Source organism: Vidua chalybeata, chromosome 1 (assembly GCF_026979565.1).
Source record: "Vidua chalybeata isolate OUT-0048 chromosome 1, bVidCha1 merged haplotype, whole genome shotgun sequence".
NCBI classification, from domain to species: Eukaryota; Metazoa; Chordata; class Aves; order Passeriformes; family Viduidae; genus Vidua; species Vidua chalybeata.
The window spans coordinates 109859219-109876698 of NC_071530.1; the positions used below are offsets into that span (position 1 = coordinate 109859219).

General features: G+C 40.7%; 1 protein-coding gene across 2 annotated transcripts in view; it reads right to left on the reverse strand.

Moving 5' to 3' along the window:
• Positions 1-17480, reverse strand: part of GAREM1 (GRB2 associated regulator of MAPK1 subtype 1) — a 102070-nt gene that overhangs the window by 23722 nt on the left and 60868 nt on the right. Inside the window, exon 3 of one of the 2 annotated variants that reach the window (XM_053953296.1) lies at positions 710-840. The exons of the other annotated variant lie outside the window; for it this stretch is intronic. Coding sequence (XP_053809271.1) covers positions 710-840 — 131 coding nt within the window. The remainder of the gene's footprint in view (positions 1-709; positions 841-17480) is intronic. 2 annotated transcript variants of the gene reach the window in all.

The window sequence follows — 17480 nt, forward strand, 5'->3', positions numbered from 1 at the left end:
CTCGCAGGGCAGAGCTGACCTACCTTTTGCAGTATCACACATGTAGGTAGGACAAAGAAGAACAAGTTGTGTCTTCATTGTTTCATGCCACTACACTGCAGTGTGCTTGGTGATAGCAAACCCTCTCGTGGGATCAGTGACCCTTTCATGAGCCCAAGAGCTTGTGTGCTTGCACAAGCAAACACACACACATGCACACAGAGAACAACTGTGCCTTTTTATTTTGGTGTGGGGTTTTTTTATTATTATTATTTTATTCACAGTGGTATTTAGCTGCAGTAATTTTGAGACAAGCGACCCCATCATTTCACCCTGTGCGCTCTCTGGGAAAGAGGCTTTCTGGAGAGGGATTTGAGCAGCTGCTGCTTAGCAGAGAATGAAATTCAGACTGCTGGAGGGGGAGGAGAAAGGGGGCAACAAACAACATTTGTTTAAAATCTGGCAGGGGCATCCTAATTAGATGAATTATTGAATGGATCATCAGGATTGCTCCCCAAAGTGCCATAGGGCAGGAGAGCCCTTAGAGGACATGTTGATTTAAGACTGCAAAAATGATCCCAAAGAGCACCATCACCGAATGTGGAACACTAAAGGCTCGTTTGTCTCAAAAATCACACTTCCCACTCAGCGCCGCTGCTCACTTGCCATGTATATAAAGGTTGCAACAGTTAATCATTGAGACAGGGACAAATATTTATTCAGGGACTACCTTAACGTTGAATGTTATTTCCTCCATGACGTAAACTCGTTCAGGAAATGCTTTAGCCACCTCCTCCACACTGTTAAAATACTGCACTGGCTCCTTAATATCTCGGTCTTGTTCCAGCAGCTTAAACTGCCCTGAAAACAGATGATAAACAGAAGAATTGTAAGATATTTATACTGGACAACTGTCACTGTGGCAACTGCTGGCTCAACTTCACCATTTTGCTCGGTCAATTTTTCCAGTTATTAGCAACTAAACAAGAAGACGAAAGATTGTCGAGTCTCCTGAACCTGCCATGAAAGACACCCACTTTCACTGGCTTGGAATGAAAAGAACATGTGGCAGCCAAAGTGAAATTAAAAAGGATGGGTTTATCACATGCTCTCTAGAAATAGTAAATAATTATGGAGGCATTTGCATTCATGTACTTAATTCAGTGTCATAGTATCTTTACAGATAGCACTTTTGGGCCTTTAATATTAAAAGTTTTACAGAAAGAAACCACACCTACAAAACACCAAAACAATAAACATAAGGAGTTTGGGTTTGTTTTTAGCATCATCAAACAGCAGGCTAAATCTAAACCCTTTTATCCCTGGGCTTCCGTAAGAATGGAACAGCATCTAACTTTCCTTAATGATAAACTAAACCCTTTGAGAACTTTAGCTAACATAAGATATTAAACCACACACTTAAAACTCTTTTGAAGGTGTCTGCCTTCAGAAGAGCATGAGAAAGAAGTGTTTCTTGCTAACTTTACCTCCCCCCAGCATGGAAACTTCAGCTATTTTCTCTCTTGTAAAAGACAAGAACTAACATGGAGGAAGCCACCCCAGGCAGACCTGCCAGGGACAGCCAGGCACATCAATCACCTGTGTGCACTATGAACACAAAGTTTTAAAACTTTATTTTATAAATACAGATATAAGAAAAGCTTAAGACAATTTACTGTTTGTATGACTTAAGCTTAAGATCAGTGGAGTGATCTTTCCAAATTTAGAAATGGTAACTACTAATAAGTTAAAGGCTGGTCTCAGCAAGACTTGATGTAAAAAACAGCTTTAGAAAATGAGAAAAAAGGTTGAATAAAATCTGTGGCTGGTGCACCTCCTGTAAATCACATTTTAAAATTTGCAATGCATGCACTGGATTATTGTTCCCAAATAGAACTGAACTTCATTAAAATACATACAGTACATGAGGATGTCAGCCACCTACAGAAATATTTTCTCACTCCTTCAGCATTCTTGTGCTCAGCACCCTGCTGCCCCTTTACATCCCATCAGGCTTGAGACTTCTGTGACACGTTTGGAGAATCCACCCACACTGAACTATTTCAGGCCACACAACAGCAGAAGACAATGCAAACTCAGTGAGCCCGGATGCCCATGAGAGAGAGCTGTCCTGCCCCTGCCAGGTGTGTGCACACACGTGCACCCACCCACCCACCCCTCAGGAGAGGTGCCAAAGCAAGAGGCTCAGTGCTGCTGCCTATCCCCCAGCACCTGCTGCCAGGGGCACACCCTTTTAATCAGTATGTTGAGAGCTCTGTGGTTGCAACCCTGAATATCAACTTGCAAGGCAGAGGACTTCCTTTATACCCTTCCACATGTTTTGTCTTTCTAAAGTGATCATGGTAACTTTGAAGTATTATCAGCAGGGTAACTACATATGATGGTGTTTCTCACTGCAGGACTATTTTTCCAGTGTTTTAATAACCTTCACACTTTCCATAATCAGTTGAGTTTTCCCAACTTCACGTCTGCTTCAGGACATGCTATGATGTGACATTCAACCAAGGCAATTCATGTACTTTGGAGACCAGCACTGGGGTAGAAGCCACAGACTTTTGGTCTGACCTGAGGAAGCCCTTCCTGCAGTGTACCACAGCAGGAATGGCTTCTCTGGGTCAGACCAAAGGTCTGCCTCAAGCAGCATTCCACCTTAGACAGGAGTAAGCAACAGCCATGTAAGAAGGTTGGACTTAATGCACAATTAGCAATACTACCCAGAATCTCCTTCCCAGCTCTTAGAGGAACTCATGGCTGAAGGATGCCCAGTGCAGGGAAGAGGTTTTTGGGCTTAGCAGCCCCAGAGGTTTTCTTCCCTGTAAATTTGTTTAATTGCTTTCTGACAGTATAGAAAACTTTCACTGTAGATATACCCTCTTATCTTGAAAAATATTGGTAAACTCTTTTTCCACAAACTTTAAAGTACCTCTGGGATTAAGACTACAAACTGTAGGAGTGATAAAGCTATACCTGGCAGACAGTATGGGTAGCCAGAGGAAACCTGACAGCAGACGAGCATTTGGAAAATGCTTCACATACTCAACAGAAACATGCCAGCATACTAAAGCTGAATTCCTCAGCCTGTCCACTTTGAGCCCTTTTGGGTGCAAAGCAACAGAGGGGCCAGGCAGCCAACACCTTTGGGCTAAGGGAATCTGGAAAATGAGCAGGAAGCTGCTCAGTTAACTGATGCTGGGAAGTGCGTTATGACTGATGCCAAAGCACACACATGGAGAGACGAAGAGAGAACTGTGCTTTTTAATCACCAGTCTGCCACAGACCATGAAAATCCTGTCTTCAGGATTTCCTTGTCAGCCACAGCCTAACCAAGAGGAAGATGCATTCCCTGGCTGAACAGGTCCTTTCCCTCACAGGCACCCCACTTTCCTGTAAAAGAAACTGAGGAGTGGGGAAGCCGAGTGAAGTCAGGTGCCCTTGTGCAAGGAGCCAGGATGTGCCAGGACATTGTGTAGCAGCAGAGACTATGAGCTGCACCAGGGAACATCTGACAGCAAAGAAAAAACACTACTTTAAAGAACAGAGCCAGTAAATTTACTTCTGATAGTCACTAAGAGCAGGATGCTCTTAAATTTAAGAGATGTCACACAGTGTTCCTTCACCATGGGCTGACCTGAGGCTATGTTTATTTTCAACTGTTATCCTGTTTGACTACCGACACAGGCAGTGGGATGCAGCCCTAACTGATTGGCCAGTTTGGGAGCTAGGGGTCTGATTTGCAGGATTACTGGCTGTGGCTTCCATTTGAGGCAAGCTGTGATTAGAGTTTTTAATGACAAAAAAACCCCCAAACTCAAACTACAGCAAGTTTAGGTCATCTCAGACAGATCTAAACTCAGTGGAGTTACTTCTGATTTGGTACTCCATGCTTATGCACAGAAATGAGGTGAACATGATATTGCATGGAAGCTAAACAGCTTTTGAAACTGCGGTATACTGCAGTAATAAAATTTTACTAGTTCAGAAAGAAATTGAGAATTCTCACTTCAGAGTGGGAGCTGAGTTGGGTACAGTAACAAAGCATGAATTCATATGAACGAGGAAGGAAAACAAAATACTGAATAGTAATACATGATACGAACAATACTCATCCAGCCCTTTGAATGAGACAGTGGCCTTTAATTCTAGGTTCTCCAGTTACTCTGTTTGCAAGCATAATAATACTATTTTTCTAGGACTGTTATATATTTAACAACAGTGAATCTGGTGGCAAGACAAGGCCAGTTACTCCCTGCAACCCAAAGTTCTACAAAAAAGTCCCAAATTCCTCAGCATAGAACCAACTCTTTGGGCTGTGTGCGACTGGGAGCAGAGTTTGCTCTTTACTGCAGAATTACACATTCCTGCAGAAAAAAAAAAAAAAAAAAAAAAAAAAGGAAAAAAAGAAAAAAGAGAAAATCATAATTGGGAGCTTTGGTTTGGTACAAAGCGACGCTCAGAGCTGTCTGTGTCACTATCTGTGCCATCCTCCCCGTCCTTCAGCTGAGCCTCACAAACACAAAGCCGTCTGTGCCCTCACTGCTAATAAGCAGCAGTTCACGAGGAGGTTGACGACAGAGGAGTACACACAGATCCCAAAGCACAGAAGAGAAGGGCAGCATTAATCTCTGCCTGTTACGAAATCAAGAAGTATGCTGTGCATGAGAGCTGTCAGGGCTAGACGTTAAAATGCCTCTTCCTTGAAAAAGATGGGTTTATAATTTGAGATTTTCTGTAGACAGCTTTTAAAAATTTATTTCCTCATTGAAAAAAACAGACTTTTTTTTTTGGAAGGAGAGAAAGAAGGGCTGAAGAACTTATAATACATATTTGAACCAGATGTCAGTAACTAACTAACTAATGGGGAGGAAGCAGACAATTTCTTACTATGTTTCTGCCTGGTCTCTATTCAAGCCTCCATAAAAAAAACAAAGACAGCACGGCTGAAACAAAAGTTTAATGGACATAAGTATGGCTTGACTGCATGTTGAAGTGGAAATTTATTCCACTTTCCAAGAGGCGCAATTTCCTTGGAACACTTGACAAAACTGACAGATAGCTTGAACAAACCACAGGGCAATTTCACTTTGTGTTAATTAGGAAATTAACAAAAAAAATAAAGAAAATATAAAGCTAAAACTATACTTTTATAGAAGCTCATCCCTCTCTCTCACTAGCACAAAAAGAATAATGAAATGTTTCTGTACTAAATCAGTGAAGGTTCAGAAAGATCAAAGATTCGTAATACCTGCATGGTCCACTGAGCAGGTATGGCTATTCCTCTGCAGCCAAACACAAGGGAGAAATGAACAACTACTGCAAGCTCTTTATCTCTTTATCTTTCTGTCTGGCCTCTGGCAGACACAGTATTGGAACAGTTTCATTCTAGTATATATTATCTCTGTAGATTATGAATTCTTATTTCTCTGTGAAGGTACTTACAGCAAAGACAGTAAATCTACTACTGGTGGAAATGAGTCTGGAAAGCTAAAAAGGCAAGGAAGGACCTAAACCAGTGCGTATTCTCCAGTTTATGAAGGCATTTATAAAAACCCATTAGGAGCAGGTAGATCAGTCCATCTTCCTCCTTGCCAGATTGGCCCTGGAATGGCTGTAAGCAGGGGCATTGATCAGCCCTTTCTGTCCCAGCTTCTGCTGCTTCCAATGCTTAGGTTCTTGCAGGCTTACATGCATTCCTAACTCCAACCCAGCTTATACAGGTTATTTCTGTGATGTAAGATCTCCTGGTTTTCAAAGTGACTTACACCTTACCCTCAAATAGTCCAGCAGTTTCCAACAGTCCAGAATGTTCCTGAAACAGAAACATTCTGTACAGTGTCTGCACTGTACCTAGACCCAGGCAGTCTTTATCTATGGCAGGCATTCACTGGCTGGACAAACTGTCAAGTTTTCATTGATATAAAAGCATGAGAGCACGTTAATGCTCATACACCAAAAGCTGGAAAAACAAACTCTGTTAAAGAAAAATGCATGTCGTCAATAGGAAACATGGAAGGTCACTGAAACATCTGCTCAGCTGTGTTAGCTGCTAAATGTTTCTCCAAGGAGGCAGGAGCTGTATTGTCTTTCTTTGATTATTTAGGAAGTCTCACAGCCCTCTATGAAACTGTGTGCAAGGCCCAGTGCTAATCAAGAATGCGCAGACAGCACAGCAGGGTAGCAAAAATATTGCAGAGGTTTATGTTTCATATTACTTGTTGACTGCTGACAGCATTTTAGTATTTCAAAGAACTACAGAGCTACTCAAAAAGAAAAGGCTCTACCTGACAAAATAACATCATTTTGAAAAAAGACAGTTCTTGCCTACATTTTTCAGCATTCCTGTGCATAACACAAGTAAATTGCTTTGTTTTTCTTCACAAAATGATGATCTTTGGTATAACTGGGCAGACTTGAAGAGCATAAACCCAAAGTACACTTCAGGAGATCTGGTTCTTAGATGTACCTGTACAGTCTTTATCTGATTGCATATACAACTCTCCTCAATGTCTGATAAAGATATAAATTCACTTTAGTGGGGGACAATGGAAGGAATCTCAGTTTGTGGTCTCCCCATCAGCCCATCAACTAGATCGTACGGTTGAGCTATTGCATCCCTAACTAATCCTTAGATCACACAGCCAGTCAAGAGAGAGCATGGCAAAATAAAGACTCTAAAATAATAGACTGAGCTATAACCATAACACTTCAGCCCACCTGCAATTTAAAAAAAATAGTCAACTTTTAATTTAGATTGACATTTGCCAATATGTCTTTGCATAGAACCTAAATGCGGCATTTTGTTGTTGTAAGAAGTGTTGTCCTAGCAGTGGCTGTAGCTGTCTAGACCTGAGAAAAGGAAGAAAAGCCCATCACAATCTTTGACAGAGCTATCGTGTGGCCAACTGGGACCACAGTGTAAAATTAATACTGAAGCTCTTCCAGGGACCTATCACTAAGCCAATGTGAAAGGGTTTGGCAGAGAAGCAGAAGTCACGATGAGTGGGAAATAAATGCCTTGCTTCACTTTTGTCATCTTCCAACTTGTCAACAGTGAGCATTTGTTCCCAGCTCTCCAGAGGAGAGAAGAGTGCAGGTACACTCAGCAGCAGAGCTTCACTGCAAAGAGAGAAATTGCAAGTGTACATGGAATTACAGAATGCTGTTTTTAATAGCAGGAGCAGACAGTAGTCCACAAATGGAGTAGTGCAGGCAGGCTTGCTGCTCACAGAGAAGACAGGAAAGTGAATCACCTGCTATGTTATCTCTGAACTCTCCACTGAAGGAGCTGCTGATTCCATCTCAGGTTGGGATGTGGCAGCAAACTAACATGGATGCAGTGCCATGATAAGTTCAACCCCTCAGTCAAAAATAGAGCAAGATAACTCAGTGGCATAGGTTCATCCTTGTCTGCCACACTGATAGCTTCTGAGAGCTATGGAAAAAAAGGCTTGGGGGCAGAGAAGGTATTTTTTTGAGTTATTAATGAGAACTTCTTTGTTTATTTTCATATTGTAGCCTGCTGAAGGTACACAGGAAACTATAAAAGGGTGGAGAATACAACAGGAAAATACACAAATGTATCTTTGGTGCACAGCTTCCAAAGGATGACAACTGAGACACAAACTAGAAATGCTATGATTGATTCTTAAGGCATAATCACCTTGAAACAGCTGTAAGGAACCAAAATATTCCTTCTGTTTTTTTAAGAACTGCCTGTCAATACTTTTTTTGAGGAGACAGGTGAAGAAGAGGACCTCCTGTGTCCCAATTTATACCCAATCTTCTGGAAATTTTGGGAATGTATTAAAAAAAAATAGACGGAACATGAACGAGAGACAGATCTAAGTAAACATGACACCAGTAGAATTTATCAAGTGTACTGGAACTAAACTTATGGCACTGCAAAGCAGAGGGCAAGGCACAAAGGCACATTCAGTCAACTGATATTGTGTAACATTTCATGGCAAAGGAGCCCTTCAGAATGAATAGTTTTAGTTCCGGGAAGTATTATGAAGATTTTGAAGGCTTGAATGCCTTTATTCCTCACTGTGTCATGTCTGTGGCACAAACACCCCATCAACCAAGAGAGAATGAGTCAGGCACCACAACCTGGTGAGACATGCTGAAGCAGAGCATCAGCCCACTGACACATCACCTGTGCATATGCACAGACACCACCTGAGAGATCAAGGAAGGGAATCCAACCAAGCTTCCCACACAGCAACGCAATGCTTGCTAATCAAACCCTCTAATCCTGTGCTGGCAAAGCAAAGGGGATGGTACAGCCTAGCATTCTCTTTTGTCTTATCTTACTTTTATGATTCGTAAGTAGCATAACAAAAAAAAAAGAGAAAGATTCTGTTGGCAGCATAACAAAGAAAAATCAGTTCAAATGGTGACTGATGATCGCTTAAAGCAGATTTAACTCACAGATATTTCAAGAGAGGGAATTTTAGGTTACAGATCATGTAAAAAGACAGACAGGGAAAACAAGCCTAACCTCCAACCCTTGTTTCATAAGTTATTATCATCACAAATACAAGATTACCACAATGAAATGTTCCATTCTACAGGGTCACATGTTTTGAGTGTCTGGACTGTAAGTTAACTAGATTTAACTTACTGGGTTATCATTGATCTAACCTGTAATTAACATAATTTTTTTCCTTTCCCATGTACTTCCAACAGACATGAAGAGTATGTTCCATAAGCAGTGTGTTAGTTCACACACTCAGTTGACCATGCAGAGGACTCTGGTGACTACCACACTGTCTGACTTTCCAAATTACTTTTAACAAAAGCTGTGGTAAGTTTCCTGTTGAAGAGTAAGAATATAAAGACACACACATGAAGATGGGATGCTCTCCTGGTGAGTATCAGCACTTACCCTGATCACAGCTCAAAAAGGGATTGAGAGAAAGAGTTACAGAGAGCCCAGCTAAACCAACCCAGAGCTTGCATGAAATAGTATTGAGGTGACTACATTTTACAGCAGCTGCCCAATGGCAAAATCTTTCCTTGTGTGAGCATCATTCCTTTGGTACTGGAGTAGATAATATCCATGCAGATCTCAGTTATGACAATGTTTAATAGTCACTGAAAGCTTATGGCTCCAACCTGCTGCAGCAGCATCCAGGATCCTTATGGGAACATCCAATGGAACTGCCTGCCACCAGAGAGGAAGACTTGATAAGGAGACAAAGGCAACTTAATCCCTCACTTAGAAGCCTCTAACAACAACTACCAGAAAAGAAAATGAGGCAGAATCAAGGGTGAGAAGATATATGGTTACAGTTCTTACTATACTTTGAAACATTTGCCTTACTAAGTAAATGCATTGCTTTCACTTATACATTAAGACTGAATTGAGGCCAAAAATCAATCCTAAGGAGCGGAGACCGAGCTTAGATATGTCAATGCAAACTGAACATCCAACCTTGCACTGGGTGGCAGATAAGACCCTTAACAGAACCTCACACTGCTGTGCCCATAGATTTTTCTATTTGAAAGACATCACATACCTTTAAAAGTATGAAGCAGCACAGACCTAATCTGCGTTTTGGATCTAGTCCTAGCTAGGTGATCTCCTCCCAAATCATCATCCCAAGACATACATACATTAAACAAACAGGGTTGTCTAAAACAGATTAACAGCTCATTAAAGCACAGAAGAAAGTTGAGATGAGAGTAACAGAACAAACTCCTGGTTAACACTTGTAATTAATATTATTAGTTTCAAGCAGGCTCAAGCAGACTGTGTTAGAATACCTGTTAAAGGTTAGCCAAGCATGCTGAGATTTTGCATCCAAATACGTTGCCTTTATACCACAGATTACACACCTCATTAACACTGATTTCAGAAGAAATTATGAATGTGTAAATTTTCCTCCTCAGTGTTGGCAGAAGAAATTCCTTTTCCTTTTATTTCAGAACAAATTTGTAATTAATAATTTGGAGAAAACACAGTAACACAATCTGTTCCTGTAGGCTGATGCCCACACCAGCAGTTGTAGTCCATAATCTGCATGGGGATTATGCACTACAAGTACTTAATGAGTACAGAAACCCAATGACATCCTTCCCTGGCCTCAGCAGGTGCCTCCTCTCAGGAAATTCACCTTTCACACTTGCCATTTTGGTTGCTAAACCGTGAATTTCAGTTCCTTGTGCAAATAAAGTGTCAATGAAGGAAGCTGGAGTATTTCCTGAGGGCAGCAATATTTCAGGACCTGAGTTCAGTGGAATAGTTCTAGTGGAACAGTTTCTTTTAATTCCAGTGCCTATATTTGTGCCAAAATTATGAAAATTAATTTTTGCACTGACAGAAAGATAAAAACCAGACAGCATTCAAGAAAGAAACTGTGTTCACCTGTGGTAACAGAAAAATGTTATAGTGACAGATGGAAGAGGCTTCATTCTTAGACAAACAGATGAATTTGAAAACAGGGCTAATAATTTTAGGGGACCAAAATTTGATTGCATTGAAGAGAGCCAACTCCTGCAAATTAGAAACAAGCAGGTTCCAGCCTCTGTGTCAGGCCTGCTATGAATCCTATCATTTCACTTTGATTTAAAAAAATTGAGAGATTGCAATTATAGGGAGAGATTTAAGATGTGCAGAAGTGCATTTTTACCACAATATGGATTCCAGGCATCCTAACCACAAGCAAGTTGTGGATTTACACCAGACAATTTTTTGGATTTGGTATCCATCTCTTAAAAAATAAAACTGTAAAGTGAAAGCAGCTCTCCCAAACAAGTTCATACACATTCTTCTATTTCTTAGTAAGTCAAAACTTTCACTAAAATAACAGCAGCAACCTCTGAGCTTAATCATTAACTTTGCCTTACTGAGTAACAGCTTTTATTTATTGATTCGGCAAAAGCTTCAAAGCCAGCACTCACCAAAACTCAAGCTCTTAATGGTTCTGCCACAGTGCAAAGACACTTTTCTTCAATTGCAAACTGACCATCCTTTACGCTTTCTGCTCTTTTGCCGACAGATCTTCTTCCTCCTGCCACTCCCACATGAGTATCCCCATGTCTGTGGCCTGACCTGGGCACCATTCATTGCCTTCTTGCTCACTGAGAGTCTTTTGTGCCTTTCAGGTTCTGACCCCATCCCGTGGGCAACACACCCTGGCCCAAGTGTGGGACGGTGCGTCCTCCACGCAAGGAGAGCACTCACATCACAGCACTGCCACTTGTGATGCAGTAAACAAAGCTAAAGAAAAACTGCATTCACGAAGCAGAAATCTTTCAAATGCACATAGACCAATTCTGTATAAAAAGTGCTTTTGTTTCCTGCTCAGGAACAGGTTTTTTAATTAACTGAATGGGAGGAGTTGTAAAAAAACAGGAACAATGACTGAGTCAGAAGCTCAGTCAGTTCTCAGTAGCTTAACAGGGCTTTAACATGAGACAGAATAAACTTATTTCATTCAGTTAGACATTTTTATCAATGTGTAGAGAGACTTCAGAGCTGAGGCCTGGTATCCTGAAAGACCGTCTGTGCATGATAGAGCAGCTTATTGTTTCAAAGCTTGTATCTCATTTGCTTGCTGAATATATATGTAGTTTCTAGTAGAGCCTGTATATTTTCCCCTTCTCCCCTCTCCCTCAACATAAATCTACTAAAGTATTGTACTCAAATTACTGCAGAACCTGTCACTCAAACAACTGCCCAACATTTGTGAATCTGCAATAGGAAGAAGCAGTTTCTGTTATTCTGTGTAATTAAAGAGACAATTTTCTTTGGAAAGGTACTATCACTTTGTATTGCCAATGCCTGTCAATGCAGACGATACCTTAGTTTACATATTTATAATGTGTTTAAATTAGGAAGGAATTCAATTTATTAGGAAGGAATTCAATTTATTATAGCTCCGACCACCAGCAATCATGACCAAGTTCTGAAAAAACAAATTCACTTTACTTCTGGAACAAATTAAACAACATTTAAAAACTGAAATGAAGCCAATTTCCAAAGAAACTCTTTAATTACACAATAGGTCTGGTTTATTCATCTGAGGTTTCCTGTCAAGGAGAGTATTCAGATTTAAGTACATTCATGCTACAGCTAAAATTACATTAAGGAGAATTTAAAACAAGTGCAGAGCCAAAATAATACATGATCTGAAAATCACCTTGATGAAGTACACATAGGAGCTTATGCTCCAAAAACTGTCATCTGTAATGCTGGAATATCTATCAAGCATACAAAGTAACTTGCAGCAAGCAAACATTTCTAATTTTTTTTTGGTTTAGGATCAGCAGTCACATTTGTGTCACCGCCTCAGTTGAGAGGCAGAAGGTGTTTTGATCCCTGCATTCTGCATGAGCTAAGCCATCTCTTCACTCACTCCCTATGAATGCAACAGAGTTTGTCAGAATTGTCTGGTTTCCAGTACAAGAGGACATTGATTCGGCACTGTGCAATTTACCCATGAAGCAGACAAAGTTCTTGATAACAGCTCAAGATGAATGAAGGCAGCTTTTAAGAATGAGCATTTTGGCATATGTTCACAGCATGTGCTGAAGTGTCACCAGGAAAAAAAAAAAAAAGGGAAAAAAGGGAAAGAGAGAGATGAGCTGAAAAGGTGGGTGAATAGAGATGATGAGTAAGAGCACATTGCTTCAGCACTGCCACTTCATTTAATTTTCACTGCTACTCAAGAAGGCAACAAAGATGATGAATCTAAAATGCAGATCTAGGCAAGATATGCATCTGCCTCAGTTCTCTTGAACGCATTCCGTCACACACCTTAAATAAGGAGGGTACCATCTAAATCTCTCTCTGGCAGTTCAACTTACCACAGCTGAATCCAAAAGGTATAAAGAAACAGAATACCCAGCCAAATTTTCCCCCTTGTAAGATGCCTGCCAGCTTGCTGAAAGCCAAATGAATCCCGTTACTAGAGGCTGCCAGCCTAGCCTAAAACAGCTTGATGGAAAAAAATGCTACAGACTACACATGGGGTGGTTTAATTCCAAAAAATGTTTTCAGACCACCACTTATGGGATTTTGTTTTCTTCATCTAAATGATAATTCATGAGTTAGAGTTGTACTAGTGAATATTTTCCCTCCATGTGTTTCTAGTGAAAACTTCTCACTAATACTGGGCATCTCCCGTTGAAAGGCATTTTAGCACCAATCCCACTTTGTAGCCTTCCACTGAAAGGGCTGTGAAGTGGCAATTATCAGAGTGGCTGGCCGCCTGTTTGTCTTTGAGTGCTCATGGACTTCCCAGCTGCTAGATTATCATGAGATATATTATTACATACTGATTTCTAAGTATAAAATCTAACATTAGCAGCTGCAAGTATTCGAGGGAAATTCTGCACTTTAAATTTCTGCACAAGAACTTTGGTTGTAAAACAAGGTAATCTTAAATCTGCCTCTAAGATTAGGAAAAATGTTAAAACTTTCATTAAAAAAAAAAAGTTATTCCTTGAATAAATAAGATAAATTAATACTGGATAGTTTGACTTAAAACATAGATTTAAAGTTGTAAAGATGCCATGATGGGAAAAAAGCATATTACAGTTTCAGACAATTAGAACTGGTTACTGTAGGTATTTAGAAAGGAGGTAGATGGTGCTTAGAGACCAGACAACCTGGGACATCCCAAGCTAAAAGTAACTCAAAACCAAAACTCATCATAAGATCAGTCTGCTAGAGCTGTTGCAAAGTTTTCCTGCCAGCTTAATATTCCTTTCAGGAAAATGACTATTTCAGTTGAGATTTCTGAACATAGGAAACAGAGAGGCAAAGATGTTTTAAAAACTCCTGCTTTTGAAATGACATAAATTAGGCTCTTTCAAAGCACATTTTCCCTCAAAAAAGTCCAGTCCTTCCTTTTTTCAACCGCACTCCTGCTTACCCAGCAAAGCAAAAGCCAACAGCACACAGTGGCACAGTCATCACTGTGCTGCAGAAGGTCGCTTGGAGAAAGGTCACCTGCCCCAAGGAAGCAGACAAACACTTCTTTTGCCCCTTCATTCTGTCACCTCCTCCTGCCACACCAAGCTGCCTTGAGGGGACAGTGTCCATGCCACCAAAACGCTGCCACTGAAGGCGAGGGTCTCAGCTTGGCCAGCGGTAGGTGCAGGATTCACAGGAAAAAAGCTTCAGTGCCTGCCTACATAAATCAGTACAAAACACATTCAGTTAAATCACGAGAAAGACTGTGACCACCTAAGCAAAGCCAGATACAACCTGGTTTACTGTCTTTGTCTTTTTGTCTGCTGGGGGCTCTCTTGAGCAATTGAGTGATATCAAAGCGGGCAATTTACTTTTCCTCCTTGCAGTCTCCATGCTTTGAGCACGTATTATTTTGGCCTCCCCAGCCACTCTTCAAGTTGGAATTGCCCAAGTGGCTGGGAGTTTAAATACCTACAGCAGTTACTTGATGTCTTACCTACGTATTACCCTGTCCCAGTGATGCATCCCTGCCTGCTGCAGGCTCCTCATGGCTGAACAGGCAGCTCATTTGCCAGCTTTAGGAAGACTCAGCTGAGCCAGCTCTCAGAAAGCTGTATGCCAGCTGACCCAAGGCTTTCTTTGGACAGGAGTCAGAAAACCACTCTGCACACTTTCCATCTGATCCACATTAAATGAGCCTTACAGGAGCCAAACACCATAAAGCGACAAACATCCGCACTACGGGAAGAAGGTGGCTGTTTCCATTTTCCACAGTGGAGAAGACGAGTGGTACATCCAAACACAAGTGGATGTACACACTCCTGCTCCCCTGAGCCAGCACGTCTGACAGCAGGAAGGCAGACATGGCAGCAGCACGTTCCACCCCCAGCAGCACAGGATGCCTCCCTGGCAGGGACTCCCAGCACACAGACCCTGGTTGCCATCACGTGTCGGGCTGCTGCTCTGTCCCCGCTGCTGTAAAACAGGCAAGGAGATGTTCTTACACATTCACAGGGGTATGTGGGCAGACCCTACATGCTTCAATTCCAGGGTTTCTAGAGGAAGTCTCAACCCTTGCAGATAGCTGATCTGCAAAGCCTGCACACATCTTCATGCATGCTGAAGGCGTGGCCCTTTTTATTTTATTTACTCACTTTTTCCTTGACAAAAATCATGTGCACCAATGCCTCTCTGCTCCCCTTCTCCCTCATCCACAATTATTTCCCTTTGAAGAAAAGGAAAAACAAGCAAAAGAGTATGTTTGAAATTATCTTTGGTGATTCTTCTCTACGAAGTGGCATACCCAGGAATCAGTATGACCCAAATTTCATAGTAAACTTATGAAAACATAAAGAAATCTATGCTGCACAAAATGATTATTTTCTTTATCATTAGGAAAAGCTTCACAGCTTGTATTAATATTTAGAGAAATCAAAGTTTAAAAGCATTCTTCCCAGAGTAACAACAGAGGATAAGTTTATCTATGACCACATAGAACACCAACTCCGACAATCAGTGAAAAAAGGTTAATTAGTAAATAAATTGAACCAGATACAAATCCTTCACAATAAAAAAAGCTTACATATACCAGAAATATCAAAACCACACACTTTAGATTTTCGTGCAAGATTACAGCATGAAGCACTATGGGCTAATCCAGGAACACCAGACAATTTAATTACATTTTCTACTGAAAAAATTAAACCATATGCATAGCTCTTCAGATTAAGCTTCCTAACATGTGCCTGGTTTTAATATCCAACATCTGTCTGAAAATGAGATTTTCATTTCCCTTATGAAATCTGATTCCACCTCCACGGTCAAATTCAAGGAGCAAACTCAGCTCATCTTTGAAGGAAAGAAGTGAGTGAAAGAGAACAAGTGTCAGGTCATCTGATTTAGCCTTACAGCTGAGAGTTCAATCTCTAAATACTAAAAATCCTAGAATACAATAATTCTTTCTTCACAGGTGAAGAAGGCAATAGGGAAATGCAAGAATAATCAGATTTCTTTTTCCCTCACAAAATATGCCCTAAATCGTTTTCATTTCCTTTCTTTAGGACTACAGCTAATTAGGATCTCAGCCATTATTGAACAATTTCTCCCATGCTGTAGTGCTCTCTCACTGGTTTTGGCTTTCTCCTTGAGAAAACCTTGCAGAAAGACTGCACATGTGCAAGGTACACACAAAGAAATGACACGGTGCTTCTGCTGGATCAGCTCATCTGTCACCTTCATCACCCGTCCCCTGCTGTTACTGAGCAACACAAAGCATGGTGAGCTTTAGAAACCTGCCCATCATGAGCATCCAGAAATATTCAACACTCCAGTCAACTCCTGTCATCTGAACAACATCTATACACAGGAGAACCATGGAGGTGGTGATTTAACTCCAAAAAACAGCTGTAGGTGTTATTTTACAGTTTTAACACCAAAAAAAAAACCACCTCCTTTTCTGAAGGAAGAACACAAGCCTGCATGCTCCATCTGTATTTTACCTTATGCTAGCAATTTGCTTGCCATGTTTTTCAGCAGCCTCTTTCCAAAGGATCTTGAAGCTCCTCTGAAAACTTTATTTCACTGAGTGTACAGACGAATTCTGTTTTCAGAAATGTGGTTAAATTTTTCTATCCCTCATACTGATCTGAAGTTTTAGAGTTGTTTCTTTTTTTTCCACAACAGAATTATTCTGAGATACTTTCCCAGTGCTTTGAAGCCTGCACGGGATGCCTGCAGTGCCACCCACTATGCTTAGAAAACCCTACATCTTGGTGGGCAGCTGGAGTTCAATCTACCCCTCTTCTGTTTCATTTGAGCTATCAACCTGAATTTATTACATCCCTGGTACAAGTTCAATCTTTCTGCCATAGTCAGAACTGTATATACCTAAGAATAAAAAAAAAAAAAAAGAAAACAATTGCTCCAAATACAATCCTTGGGGCAGGATAGCTGATTATACATCTTTATGGTCAAGGAACTGTGAACATGGAAAGCAAACTTCAAGTCACTGCTCCACATCCAGCAGGACAGGAAATGCATGAGTATACACATCTTATAAGTTATTTGCAAAAGTTTTAAATCACTAGTTATTGTAGGGTACAATTTTCTATTTCCATTGCAGATATGAGAAGCTTTTCAATTAAGAAAAAAAACCCCAAAACCAAAACACAAGCCTACCTTCAGATTGAACTCAGGATGTTACAAAAGTGTGAACAGTTCAGCATTCCCATGAAAAAAAATATATAGCTAAAAATTAATTCTGCCAACTCTCATTTCAAACCTCTATGAAGAAATCATTATGAATGTTCACTCGCACCATTTACCCACACTTACACTAATAGCCTGTATTTGACTTCAAATTTTCAGTGATGGAAATGCAATACACAGCAGCAGCAAAATATCTTGCCCCCGCCGCTGTCATTTTAGCAGAAAAAATTAACCTGCATCCTCCTTGGTTCAGGAAAAGCTTCATCAATATACATTGGACAGCAGGGTCTGGAGCTGTGAATATGTTCTTTTAATGATTTCCAAGCAGCGTTTGCTCATTACTTTACTTAAA